Source organism: Zea mays, chromosome 2 (assembly GCF_902167145.1).
Source record: "Zea mays cultivar B73 chromosome 2, Zm-B73-REFERENCE-NAM-5.0, whole genome shotgun sequence".
Taxonomy (NCBI): Eukaryota; Viridiplantae; Streptophyta; class Magnoliopsida; order Poales; family Poaceae; genus Zea; species Zea mays.
Genome location: NC_050097.1, coordinates 41,368,202 through 41,383,187, shown reverse-complemented (window position 1 = coordinate 41,383,187; position 14,986 = coordinate 41,368,202). Strand labels below are relative to the sequence as shown.

Sequence of the window (14,986 nt, the reverse complement as noted above, 5' to 3'; positions counted from 1 at the left end):
TCGAATAAGGGCATGTACAGTGGAGAGACACCAAAACGGTTCTCCAAGCACAGGAGACAATTAAGAGACTCTATTGTACAATGGAGTGTCTATAAGCGTAGTCTATTAATAAATACAGAATTAAATGTATTTGTATAGCATCAGATCGATAGAACAGACGACAAATTCGTACAGTGGGAAGTGAGGCGTCTATTGCTACTTGGTTTACGAGCCAGAGGCGTCTCTTCACGGAGAGACGGCTCTAAGATTTTTTTGCAAATAACCCCCTTAAACCGCTTAAGAGCCTCCACATTAAACACCACTGTACATGCCCTAATGTCTGTGAAAAGGCAAACCCCTTTTGTAGTAATGAGAATCTGTCTCATCTCGCAAGGCCAGAATCTGGCTTAGAAAATTCAAAGTACAGTGATAAGTGTCACACCTTCAGGGCAGGGTGTGTATGCATGCGCTCCGCGATTAGTCTAAGCATGCATGGCCCGCGCTGCGTTTTATCTAGAAGAAACGGAGCGAGCCGAGGCCGACGGTTGGCCGACAGCCACCCGGCCATATTACGAGCCCCCAGCAGCTCCAACGGCAACCGCGTCAGCTGGTCTCCACAGTCACCTGCGCTGGGCACAAGTTTGGCCCGGTCGTCGCCAAGTCGCGCACGCCGTGCCACTCGCCTCGTCGACATCGCCTGTCTCTCTCTCTCTCTCTCCGACCTGACCTGTCGCATGCTATGCTAGATTGCTAGCCGTGCGGCCGTGCCGTGCAGCATCCGCTTCCACTTCCACCACCAAACAAGAGCGTTTTGACGCACGCGTTCCTCGTACTGGGCCTTTCATCATGAAGCTCACCAGCGCCCTTGTCGATATCTGGTGTCGCTATTGTCGGACGACCGTCAGGCGACGACGCGGGCGTTGAGGTGCTGACATGTCCGCTGCAACTTGTCCAGTACCGCGAGCCTTGCCAAGTGACTCACGATACTATCTGGAATCTCGAGGAGTCGGATTTACCTTCTGCAGTAGAGAGGACACAAAAAATATATGCTTTCCAAACAGTAATTGGCTAGTGATTTAGAAGACATTTTACTTCTCTGTTGATATATATATAGAAAAACCAGATAAATAGTCACATGGTTGGCTATTGTCAAGGCAACAGATGAGGCATACTCTTCTGTATATCTTACGTATAGCACAAATGCATCACTACTGTTTCTCATTATATTTGCGATAGTAATCATATACAGACATGAACCTTTAATTATCTACCATCCTCTCTACGTGTGAAAACTTCAATCCTACGACCAACGGGTGCTTCATCCATCCGGCATCCGCCGAGTAGCTAGCAAGTAGACTTTGATGTTGGCACCACACAGTAGCAAAAGCAAACCACGGAGGCTTACTTAGCTCAGGCAGCTGGTCATCTTCTCTGGAAATTCAGAACCTTGATAGAAGTCGCGTAGACGGCGAAGAAGAAAAGGGAGAAGCCAATGAGCACCGCAACCGTGACACCAGCCATCCCCTGTTGGAACCCCAGGCTTTCCTCAAGGAACTCCTGCACGGTCCCATCGAAACCAGGGCCGACTATCCTGGCCTGCACATCGCCCAGCTGAGATGTAATGATGCCTCGCAGGGTCCAGGCCACTGGACAGATGTAATAGAACCAGATCCACCAGCCAGGGATCCTCTGCATCACGAATGACAAGCACGACGTTTAGAAACAGATAAACAGCATCATACTGAAACGCTCTCTGGATTGACTCAAAACTGATGTGTGAAATAAAAAATCTGGTTACGTTCAATAACTATGAAAAATTGTTTCTTTTTTTACTTGAAAGCTACTTTAACATGTAAACTATATATCATCATGTTTACAAATACAAGAATAGGTTCAGCAAGATTTGTATGTTCAAAACTTGGAACAATTGGAAGCATAATGATGTAATATACTCTGCTTCTTTGGGCTATTCAGTAACTTACAGACTGGGGGATGAGGAACCCGGAGAGAAGATTCCACAAGGAGTAAAAAGCAGATGACACTACTGCTGCAACTTGTTGTGTTGGGGTCAAGCCTACCGCCACCATCCCGTAGAACGTGAAGTAGGTGAAAGTAAGGAACATGAAAAGAAGATACAGAAGCAGCTTTCCTGTGACAAAAATGTTTAGTCTATCAGAATACAGCGAACACACAAGAAACAACATCATGTGTAGAAAGCATGAAGTCCTTTGATGAAGAATGGTTTTCCTTGATGACATGTGACTTGCCTATGTTCCTCTCGTAGTTGATCATGAAGTACGTGATGAGGCCAAATATCAGTGTCTGAACTGCAATGTAAGGAATCTCTACAAGACCCTATTGGTTTTAAGAAATATTAGAAACTGGAATCTCTAGAGAAAAAAATAGATGTGAGCTTGGCTAACCTGTGCTGCAGCATATGGGAACGATGAGTACATTTTAGCAGCACGTTCCCGGTAGTAGACAGTCCTCTCAGTTGATACTACAGGCTGCACGGATGAGGCGTTATTTACACCAAGAAACAGGCATGCCGCGTAAAGAGATCCCATGACAAGCATCAAATCTTCTGTTGTGTCTCTGCATAGTTACACAGGTATTAGCCTATGAATCGTGTGCTCTAAACTGAATGTGTAAATTATCCAAGTGTACATCTCGATGAGGGAGTAAATACTTTTATCCCAGTCATTAAAACCAAGTCCGAAGTCAAATTATTTTTGAGCATAGAGACAATGGACATTAAATACAGAACCCTAGAGTTCAGCATTCAACATTAAATACAGAGCATAGAGACAATCGGTCCTTTAAAAACTGAGCCGATTTCTCTGTTTTTCTAACACTCATAAGAAAAGGAATATTACCAACCCCCATTGCGTATTATTAATAAAATAAGATACCTTAAGAAAAAATACCCCAATTATAAAATATAAGTTATTCAGGAACTTGACATGGCCTCCAAGAGGACATGTCCCCTAATGATTTCAGTGAAAATAATTATTTGACAAAATAGATACTGCCGAAACTACAAAACATTATGGTAGATATACAAGTTGTACTGTTTGAGAGGGATAATAAGAACCAATAACATGGACAACGCTATGGCAGGAAAGATCATGTGGCACATCACTTGGGTCATAAATAAGGTGAAGTTTTGATGCTTGTAGTATAACCAATGCCTTCTTTATCAGTTATTCATGTTTTCTTTTTATTCTAGTCCTTTGAAGGAAAACACATCATAAACAACAATTTTAGACTGCAACAAAAATGAAAATAACAACTTGTTTCTCTAACTATGAACTAATGAAAACAGTGTATATTCATTTTAAACACGCAAATTAAAAAAACAAACAAAAGCAAATGTCATATGGCTAAGAGATAGAATTACCGTTTCATCCCAACATTCCAAAATATCGATCCGAATATGATAGCTGCAATTGCCGTGAAAAATAACCGCACAACATTGTACTCTGGACTTCTCCAGTAAACAAGTCTTTGCTTACGCCAGCAAGCTTTGAACTGAGTAAGAAAGTTCTGTGAAAACTCTGATGAGAATTTTAAAGGTTCCGTGCCAATAGCTGGAATACTCGATTCTTTAATTAACTGTTCGACTTCCCTAAATTATTGTGAACAAGTTTGTTAAAAAAATGCATAAAAAGTTGCATAAATTTGGTATTCTTACAAAAAAAATGAAACAAAATTACATAGACCAACAAAACTACAACATTAGCGCTTCTTTTATGTTCAATAGAAATCACCTGAACTGGTCGGAGTTTTTGTACACCACTGCAAAATCTAAACCAAGAATCTCTTCACATGCTTGTGTGGTGATTTCAAGCATCCAGGTTGCTGGATTGTAGCCTTCAGAAATATGATTAACACCAGGAATGGACTGTGTTCAGAATATTAACAAAATGTATAGTTGTTAAGTAAAAGAGTGTTGGTGTAAGCAAGTTTGGAGATCAAGAATTTTTTTTAGCCGCATATTTCATCATCTCATAGGTATTTCAGTACAGTGAAAGATGAATGTCTACTCGCATACTTTTTTGAGTAAACCAAACCTTATAAGAACTAATTCAATTATTAAAATATTTTATAAAGTATAGAGATAAAAGAGTAACCTGAAAGTAATCAATCATATCGATTGAATTGACACCCAGAGAACCACCATATATAACGCGTCCCCCACGTTTCAGAAGGAGGAGCTGAAATTAGGTGAATAGTCAACGAAGGGAATAGAATGGTGGGCAAGTAATAAGACAAATGCAAAAACAGAAGCATATCAACCTCATCAAAAGCTTCAAATATGTCAATGCTGGGCTGGTGTATAGTGCAAACAACAGTTCTTCCAGTATCAACAGTATTTCTAATAGTCCGCATCACAATGGCAGCTGCTCGAGCATCCAAACCAGAAGTAGGTTCATCCAAAAAAATAATTGAAGGATTTGCAACTAGTTCAACAGCTATTGTGAGGCGCTTTCTTTGCTCTGTTGATAATCCAGTAGAACCCTCCTTCCCTACTAATGCATGTCTCAGCTGATCAAGCTCTACCAAAGCCATAACTTCCTCAACAAATTCCTGCAAGATAGTTTAAAATGTGCATTATCTCAAATAACCACTTGTCCCTAGATTAAAAGGAGTTGGTATAAGTCATACATGTCTCGTTTTTGTACTTATATCTTTCGGAAGTCGTAAGATTGATGAAAACCACAAGGACTCTTCAACTGTTACTTGTGGCGAGTGTATATCATTTTGCTCAACATATCCAGCTATCCTGGCAAAGGTTCTTTGTTCTTTCTTATGGCCAGAAATCTTGATATCACCTTCAATATATCCACCTGTTTTTCTACCAGCTAAAACGTCAAGAAGGGTCGTCTTTCCAGCACCACTTGAGCCAACCAGTGCTGTTAAGACACGTGGCCTAAATACTCCACTTACTTCAGATAGCAACTGTAGTCTTTTCTCTCTTGATTTCATTTCCTATATGCATGTAGAAACAATCTTAGCTGGCAATCAACTATAAAAATATAAATAAAAAGTTTTAGAAGGCCAACAACCTTTGGCATATCAACAAAATAGTTAATATTGTGAAATGTCATTGTTAGAGGTTGAAATGGTAATATCATTCCCTTGTTGAGTTCGCCTTCAGTCTGCCCTTTGACTTCACAATTTCTGCTATTATTTTCTGCGATTCAAGAATAATTTAACTCTTCGATCAAGTACAGTACTTTATATTCGCGTTGACAAGAAAAAATTAGCTTAGCAAAAAAATGTAATTAATGAAGGCAGACAAACCAATAGATGGCATAAACATAATTATTAGAATTAATTTACTCTTAAATAATTACTTTCCGTCACTCAAAGATATAAGTATATTTTATTTTGTCCCAACTATCAAAATTAATCTTTGCCCCTTATTTCTCATATAGTATATGAATTTATATAACTACATAGTCCATATTGTGTATGAGCCCTTTGAAATATCAATCAGTTATACAGTTTTAATGTGTTAAATGTTTTTTGCATTTTATTCAATTGCTACTAATATATATAGACATACACATAATGTTGGACTTGAATAACACATTATGGGAAAAAAATGAAAATCACCTGCAATTGCATGTCCATCTGATATACTATCAGTCAATGCATCATTTGTTTCTTCAAAATTGGATGGAACAATTGCTTGGGCCTTCCGTAGAGCTTCAAAAGCAGTTACAATTAAGTTTTGGGAAATCAAAAGACAGCTTATTGACGAAGCATTTAGAATTATAATTGCATTTCGACACTTACGGTTAAGGAATGTCAAAGCAAGAGTAAACAAGGCATTGAACAAGATAGCATAAGCTAATAAAGCACAAACTCCAATCCAGTACCAGTAATCTTGTGTAGGGAGATTGTGTAAAATAAGAACATTGGATCCAACGGGACTGTTGCCAACGCCAAATACCTATATAATGGTACATGTCAAAATAAAATATATCTAACAGCATAAAACAATGTCAAATTATTTCTCTACTAAAAGAGAATAATACAATAGATATGCATGTAGATGAATCAAATTATGTTTGAACGCCCACAAAGAAAAAGATTGAATAATATGAAATTCCAAGCATTCAGTGCCGAAAAAATGGCGTGCAATACAATGACTATCTAAATCATATATATGGAATTTGTGGAAAGAATAAAACCATTGTTTTTTTAGAATGAGCATGTAAGAACACATTAGGTAGTGGAAAAGACAAAGGAGTGTTTAGTTCAATTTAGACCAATTTCACAACCACACAATTAATTTTGTATTGTATTACGAGGTGTTAAAGTGGACACACTAACCAGTTCAACCCAAAACTTAAGATAGGAGAAGATAGTCAATCTACTTATATACTTCAACACTCTCATTCACATGGGGCCAAAGAGAAAGGCACAAACTGAAAATAAAGGGGCGCAGGAACAAATGAAGTCTCTAACAAGATTTGAACTTAAGACCTCTGATTTTGATATCATGTTAGAACACAATAACCAGTTTAAATCAAAAGCTTAAGCTAGAAGAGGGTAGGCAATTTACTTATAAACTTCAACGAGGCTTTGTGAGGTATTTTGTGCTTTGTGACAGTGTGTGGTGGATGCTGTTGAGACAGTGGTGCTGCTAATATTTTTCTCTTGAAAATCAAGCTCTATCTATCTCTATCCTCAATTCCTCATTACGTACGTTGAAAAAAAACAATAATTCAATTTTTGTAATCGTAACCCTTCTTAGACACACTTCGAAAAGTAAAAACAAAGAGAAAGAAAAGGTTATTCCTAGTAATAAACAGATATAGTGAGAAATAATGATTCATGCTGGTATACAGACCTTTGACCATCTGGATGCTGAGAATTCGTTAACTGAAATAGCACGTTGTCCATACATCAAGGGAGAAAGCCAATAAGCCCACTGCCACCATGGTTTTATAGCCTCTATTATGCAGCATAGAAGTGACAATCACAATATGTTACACAAAAAGTAAGAACCATTCTTATCTAGATCATTAGATAGAGAAAAATGCTAACTCTTCTGAGATCGATGTCTAGCATAATTCCATATATATAACAAATATATAAACACTCACCTTTAGGGACAATGAACCCTCCTAAAAGAAAAATTGCCAATAAGGCAGCCGATCCAAAAGTATTAGCAATAGTCATGTCTCTTGCTATAGCCCCCATCATCCGGAAAAGGCCCAAAGCCATTTGATGGAGAGAGAACAACAATAGCATAAAGCGAAAGAACCTGTACATATATAGTTTGCATTATTATGCCATGTCCAAGTACAACATCAGTAATGACTCTACATCTATATGAGCCGCTAGTAAGGTATTTTTTAATGAAAACAGCAGAGGTACTGTGCTATATTGTTGGTACCTATCAGCAGTTGGTTCAAAGCCTACTGTGTAGTAAACAACACATGACCACACTAGAGCCTCAATAAGAGAATATGGAATTCTTAATATCCAGTTGGGGATTGAGAAAGCCCATGCAGGATGAAAGAAATTGTCTCTCTGCTTATAAAACACTGGAAGCCGTGAAATAGTAATGGGCAATTCTGTAAAACCATTGAACATCATATGTACAAGCCCATAGAACAGACAAGAGAGATAAAGATCGCCATTTTGCTCATCGACAGGGTGCAATCTTGTGCGGAGAAAGATTGTGCAGGTGATTATCCCAACAAAAGCAACCTGCACAAAATTATGCCATTATTTGTCAAATGCATGTGACGAACCTCTTTAATAAATTATAGAATGCAGCATGCAAAGAAACCATTAGATGGTAATTAGCGAAAAAGTAAATCCATAGTTTTCTTCTATTTTCAAAATTTATAGCAGAAAAAATTGGGTCAAAATAATGTTAGAATGTAAATTAATGACAATGTAGTGTAGCGGTTACCATTCTTCTTTTGCCTTTAAAGAATACTTCCTTCTAAAACCATATTAAATTGGCCATGGATACAAACTAGGATACATTTTCTTCCACGACTAAAAGGAGCTGAGAGATGTAGTATTTGATTTAATAAATATTTTAAATGCTATAACATAATTAAGGTCATAAAATTTGTGCATAAACCTTATTTTTAGAATTATATTTGTTGAGATTTTATAAAAAAAAACGAGTCTTGCTGCAGTGGTAAAGCTGTTGTCATGTACTCATGTGAGGAGCTCGCAGGTTCGAGTCGTGGAAACAGCTTATTGCAAATGCAGAAAAATGCTACGTGATCCAAACAAATGGGTCAGATCATTCCCTGGACCCCGCGCAAGTAGGATCACATTCACCGGGCTGCCCCCTTTTTTAAAAATAATTTTCATTTAGACCTTCATCATTTATGCATTGATTCTATGTTATCAAGTGCTCATAATGTAACCTTCATCCATCTACTACCATGGCAAGTAAAGAGATGGACAATATAACCATGTGATGCCTAGCTTGATATTGAGAGGCTTGGATCAACAAAAAGGACATTTTACACTCTTATGTCATTTTTATTTCATAGACCAATACATTGTTATTTATCTGACAATACAAAGTTAAATAAACTTCATACACAATGATACTAGAGATGGCTCAGGTCATCTGTCATGGACCTTCGGTCCATGGGATAACTGTCTTCTCCGGCGAGGTTATACCCATCTGCCGCAGGCTTGGTTCTAGGGTAGCAGCCCTAGGCGCTTGAGAGGGTCATTGCAAGGGAGAGAGATTGGTTTGATAATGATCTTGCTTGCTTTATTCCCTGCTGCTATGCGGCTTATAAATAGCCCTATGGCTAACCAACTTCTCCTACAAACTCTCAACTAACTCCTACTTTCTTGGACTTATCTGCTGCTAACTAACTCTCCACAATTCTCTCATCTCAATCTTATTCTCTAGCCTTATCCTAGCTCATCTCAATCTTATTCTCTAGCCTTATCCCAGCCTGGTTGTTGCCTCTCACTCCCTATTATGCCCATGACATCATCACAAGTTCATTTCAAAGAAACAATCACAGCTGAAGGAAAGAGAAACATAAACGTACTTGGCATGTCCTGAAAATGTAGAGAAAACGGTTGCGACTTATTAAAACAAGCTCCCTGGAAAAGCATGCTTTAACAAGGCTAAGTTTTGATACGGCAAACTTTGATCTTGCAAGCACCTTAGGAGAATTTGTGCCATCATAAGAGTTGCATAAAACAGAATCCAGAGCTCTGCCATACTCGGATTGTTTAAATGCAGAAGCCATTGTCGCTGCAGAAATAAAAGAATAAGGTCTTGACTTATCTGACCAGTATTGGGATTGGTCTTTCCTTGATGTTACCTGATATAACAAAGTTACTTGAGAGTGGATTCTAGCATGCTCCAAATTTTATGTTGGAATTAGCAGTCACCATACAATACCTCTTGGAGAAAATCCGCAATTCCCTTACGAGGCGGCAGTGAAAATCCTAATGAATTGAAATAATCCACAACTTGCACAGTGGGGCCTTGATAAACGATTTGTCCTTCTGAGAGAAGAATTATATCATCAAAAAGGTCAAATGTCTCTGGTGCAGGTTGGAGAAGTGACATCAGCACAGTAGCCTCCATCTCATGAACAAAGTTCCTCATGCATTTAACTATTTGATAAGTCGTTGAGCTATCAAGACCAGTAGATATTTCATCCATAAGAAGGGTTTTTCTTGGTCCAACAACCATTTCACCTGAAAAAGTACATTGTTTTTTATAGATCTACAACAGAAAATATCAGGTTGTATTTTGAACAGTTTATTACAGAAATCGTTAAAGTTGGAGATATCACTTAGTTATGGGTATTTGTAATATGACTCTAAAAAAGCTTGGCCGGTAGGGAAAAGACCGTAACTACGGTATTATATTAAGAAGCTCAATCAGAGATCCGATCGAGAAAAGTCACGAAAGTTGGACCCTGTGCAGCATGAGGGTCTATCTTCTATAGGTCGGATCTTTACTCGTGTTTTAATCTCTCCTGGCCCCTACAAGAGGATATGTCCCTCATAGGTCATACAACCAGGACCAGCGATTGATCTTTTTTAACCTCAGTCTGGAATTCGTTCTTACTGGGATTCAAACTCAAGATCCGAGAAATGCTACTCAGACCACATAATCGACTCAGCTAGAAGTCATTTCACTTGTAATAAGACACTTCTTACCTTATGTGATGTTTTATGAGAGGGACGAAATAGGCCAAGGTTGGCAAATAAACTTGGCCTAGGGGACAAGACAACCCAAGTATTATATCAAGACCTTCTCGTATAGGTTGAGAAAACCCTTCAACCACTGTGATACCAAACCACTACGACACCAATACACAGAAGATGTTGTAGCCCATGTGAGAATAACTGCGACCAGAGCCGAAGCTTAGATCTATGCTTTGTCGTGGAATTTTTTAACCCTAGGCTAAATTTCGCTACTACGAGAAGTCGAACTTAAAACCTAAGGAGTGGACCACCTAACATACCGAGCATGGCAACAAGTGCATTTTGAAATTAATTAACAGGTTGATGTAGTATCTTAAGTTCCAAATATATTTTTTTGTCAAAAGCATTCCTTAGATTGTTTGGTTAGGAGGAAGGCAGGATCTATTTATAGACTTTAGTGAATCACTGGATTAATAATATCAACTCCATCTCTAATCTACAAACCCATGAAGCATGAACTAAGGTTCATCGCAAAACTACTAAGAACTAATTCAATTCGGAACAAAAAGTTGTGGGAACATAAGACAAAATATTAAATTGCAGTCCTGCAAACCTGTTGTGACTCGTTTCTTCTGCCCACCAGAGACACCTCTGTCCATATCAGTACCAACAGCAGTATCAGCACATAGATCCAGTCCAAGCACTCTAAGAACATAGTCCGTAACAAGATTGTGTTTCTGTCCTCCAACTGATGCTGTCTGATCATACAGAACAGAACATTATGTAGATAAGCAAAATAAAATATGAGAAGTTTACATGTGAATTAGATAAGGACCTTCATGAAGGCATCTATTTCTGGATTTGGTCTTATTCCTCTCTTCCCTTCAAGATCGCGTAGCTCCTTCAAGCACTCTACACATATCAACAATGTGTGTAAGGCATATCAACAATGACAGAATTATTCAAATGAACAACCTAAGTATTTGCAAAGCACAAGGAAAGGGAGCCTTACCTTGCCAGTTTTCGCTTGCACCCTGGCATTTTGCAGCAAAATCTAAAGTTTCCCTCACTGTCAATTCTCCAATATGGTTGTCTGTCTGGCTGACATACGCAGAAGTCCTTTGTACAAAGAATTCAGTAAGCGAAGTTCCGTTGTAGGTTACTTGTCCAGTTTTCTGTCAGAATATGACAAGGAAAAATGATATGGCAAGAATGATACAGAACATAGTAATGGAATAGATTAGGCAAGTTGGTTTGATTATGTGAGAGAATAAAAAAGAAAACTCCCCAGAAAAACCAATTCACAGACAAAAATGTCAAGGTCACCTTTAGCTGAGGATCCAGTTTACCAGCAAGGGCCAACAAGAGCGTCGATTTCCCAGATGATGGTGGCCCCAGCAACAGTGTCATTCTTTCTCCACACAAAACAAAACAAAACAAAACAAGAAAACAACATCAGCAGTTATTACCTATTACAAATTCCACACTACTAGCTAGTAAATGAGTGCTTGCAATCCTTCACTAAAGGATTATGAAGTGAATTATTTTCTGGCGCGCGCGTGTGTGGATATAAATTTAAGTTATTCGGAGTGTGTGAGATGAGTTTGCGTTCATGCAGAGCCCCGCGCAGTAACAAGTATCGTTTCTCACCTCCCAGGCTGTAGAAGCCCACTAACATCATCCAGAATAGTGAGCTTGGTCTTCTTAGGACGTAAAAGATGGCAGCAAATTAAAAGCCTCTGCACGAGGATAGAAGGTACTACGTATTAGCAACCGGTCGCAGCTGGTGTAATAATAATAACATTAAAAAAGGGTACACAGTTGTCATGTATAAACTAAAACTGTGAGCATGTCAAAATTGCTAGTTGCATCTGTCAGCCGTAACTGCACACGTGACGAGATTTAAGTACCCATAGCGTGCAAAGGGAAACTGGCAACAACGCGTCACAGGACTATTGCTGATCAAAGGTCGTCCTGACGTGGACAGTCTAATCACACGATGGCATTGGCATGAAGCAGTCGCTATCCGAGCAAGCAAATTAAAATCATGAGAAGATCCGCGCTTTGCCCTACCCAGCACGTAAAAAAGAAAAGAAAAAGACGAATCATATCCTCCATATATACCTCGGCAATGTCATGGACGTAGTTGAGGAGCGTTGGCAACGCCCGGCGGCCGTAGTGGACCTCCGTGGACACCGTCAGGTTGCGGAACCTCACCTCCACCCGTGGCACGTCCAGTCCCGCCCTTCACGACCAAATAAGCATGCAGTAATTATTGGGATCCACACCATATATATATTCAGTAAATACGCACGCAAATAGTAGTAGTAGGCAAATCATAGAAACTAGTAATAATCGATCAATGGGGTTTAGCATAGGCGACAGGATCAAAGTAAAAAAAAACAAAAATTGAAGATCGAAGGAGGACGAGGAGGAGGCAGGAGATCTGCTGCATTACGCACGCGTCAAGGCGGTCCCTGATGCCGCGGAGGAGTTTCGCGTTATCGCAGTCGGCGGTGGCCAGCGCCCTCTGGAGCACGCGCTGGGCGCCGCGGCGGTCGAGCCTCCGCACGTCCATGACCTCCTCCTTCTTCTGTGATGCACTGCCGGGGTCGAGGGCGACGATCGCGAGGTTGCGCCGCTGAGGGGAGGCGACCTGCTCGATGGTCGCCCAGAGCCGGTCGGCCGCCTCGTCGTCGTTGGCGTCCTCCTCCACATTGACATCCAACGCCACGTGGGGTTGGACGGCGCCGCTCGCCGCCATCGCCTCCGCCTCCGCCTCCGCCCCCGCCCCCGCCCCTGCGCGTCCGCCGCCTTGATCTGGCCTGGTCTGGAAGTGCAGTATACTAATTAAGTCTCTGCGACTAGACGTTATGTAGGTATAGGTTGGCCTCTCCCTCTGCCTCCGCCGTGATCTAATCTGGAGGTGCAGCGATGAGTCTCTGTCTCTTACGACAACTAGATACGTATGTATAGAGGTTGCAAGAACTACTAATAGAAGAGGAAAACAAAACGCGCACGGTTCTCCCCTGAGGGGGGAAGTGTACTCCTATATGGGATGAGAGTCGGAGAGGCGCGGCGGCAATGTGATCGGATCGGGCGCGTCTCTCTCTGGGATGTGAACGATGAGCACCAGAGTAGTAAGAAACTAACCCAATTTCCCACAAAAACACTGGGAAGGTACTGCTGGCGGTGGAGCCGTGGAGGCGCGAGGTCGCTGCCTCGCATGCATGCTACTATTAGCCTATTAATTAGCTCCACCACCACAGAGACGAGGCGGCGGCGGCGGCGGCTGTTGGGACAGCTACGTACCGTACGCGCCCGAGATCGACGGTAGTCCTGCGCGCCACCGGTACGCGTTGTAATCCAACAAGTTGCATTGGAGGTACGGATCTGTTTGGATTTCTGTCTAGGGCGGCTAGGGCCACAACATCGTTGTGGGCCTAGGAAATCAAACCGTCTCTTCGTTCCAAAAAAAAAAATTGTTCAATAGGACTTTTAGGCTCTATTTGGCGTAGTTTAACTTCATCAACTTTAACTAGGTGAGTATCCATACGTTGCAATGGAAACATATAATACATCATGTTCGAAGACACTCGCACAACGTCAGCAACAGCCGTCGTCACAGCGTACAAGAATTTATGCCCGGTCAAGAGCGACTTACGTGGCAGGTTGGGCTTCAAGTGGACGATGAGCTGGACAGTGTGATGGCGTCGTCGTCGGATGCGATGCCCAGAACAACCCGAGAGTCGCCGACGTTGGCGACGGCCATGAGGTCCCCCTGCTTGATGATCGACAGCGCGATGCAGCCGCTCTGGACCGTATCCAAGGGGGCGGCTGTGCCAGAGCTTGTCGTGCACAGCGGCGCATGCGGTCACGTAGGACTACTTTCAGAGGTCGAACTGGTAGTCGTCATGCTTCTTCTCATCGTCGATGAACGACACCAACGTGAGCGCCTCCTGCTGGTGGTGTTTGTTCGAGGTTTCCAAGTAAGAAACATGGATTCATCCTTGTCATTGATTTATGAAAATGACTCACAAATCGGATCCATGGAAAAAAATATATTATGGAGAATAAATGTCATGCATGCAAAAAAGGTAATTTAAGTTAAAAACATTATTCAAACAAAAAAATGCATGTAAGGTCCTTTTTAAATACTCCTCCCTTCATCCAAAATATAATTCAATAATCTCGTTGATACTTATCTACTACTACGCATTGTGCAAGAGTAGCAGGTGGGCTTGAGGAGAGATGTAGTAGATGTTTTCCTGTTATAGTCTCATAGATGTGACATAAACACACATGTGGTGTAGCGATAGCTATTACTCGCATTTGCCTGAGGGGTCGCGGGTTCTAATCCGATTCCCTTAGACTATTTGTGTTTTAAATTTTAGGTAGACGTGGGTTGTACGGGAAAATGGGAATTTGAATGGGCTTTGAGTGGAAGGGGAATAGAAAAGACGAAAATGAGAATAGCAGAACAATGAATGCGGGTTCTAATCTGATTCCCTTAGGCTAATTGGTTTTCATGGTGTGTTAAGTATGAGAGCAATTTATTTGGTGGATGTAGTGAAGATTATGGGTGTATAGGTTATTTGGTTGGATGAGTTTACAAAATTTAAACTGGTGAGTTATATAATGGTATAGATAGATATTAAATATTGAATCCCTATTAATTTTGGGACCATGGCCGTCGCCTCCGTGGCATGGCCTCAGCCCTCAGGGGTCGGCCCTGACAATTTCAATGGAGACCGACCACCATAAGGTTTTTGTCCTTTCTTTTTGATTACATATAACAATATAGGTATCGTTTGGTTCACATATTTGTAAC

General features: G+C 40.8%; 1 protein-coding gene across 1 annotated transcript; it reads right to left on the bottom strand.

Annotated features, from left to right (window-relative positions):
• Nucleotides 1–1,171: 1,171 nt before the first annotated feature.
• LOC103646334 (ABC transporter G family member 51) lies at nucleotides 1,172–13,337 on the bottom strand. The gene is made up of 24 exons (XM_008671066.3): nucleotides 12,618–13,337; nucleotides 12,280–12,400; nucleotides 11,806–11,894; nucleotides 11,482–11,566; nucleotides 11,168–11,330; nucleotides 10,991–11,067; nucleotides 10,769–10,913; nucleotides 9,398–9,699; nucleotides 9,039–9,317; nucleotides 7,394–7,710; nucleotides 7,101–7,261; nucleotides 6,845–6,948; nucleotides 5,785–5,941; nucleotides 5,602–5,694; nucleotides 5,049–5,176; nucleotides 4,648–4,971; nucleotides 4,279–4,569; nucleotides 4,113–4,196; nucleotides 3,750–3,883; nucleotides 3,380–3,607; nucleotides 2,403–2,574; nucleotides 2,247–2,334; nucleotides 1,962–2,128; nucleotides 1,172–1,668 (listed from the first exon to the last, which is right to left on the bottom strand). The coding sequence occupies exons 1-24, from the start codon at nucleotides 12,917–12,919 to the stop codon at nucleotides 1,402–1,404; spliced, it is 4,278 nt and encodes a 1,425-aa protein (XP_008669288.1). The 5' UTR covers nucleotides 12,920–13,337; the 3' UTR covers nucleotides 1,172–1,401.
• Nucleotides 13,338–14,986: the final 1,649 nt, after the last annotated feature.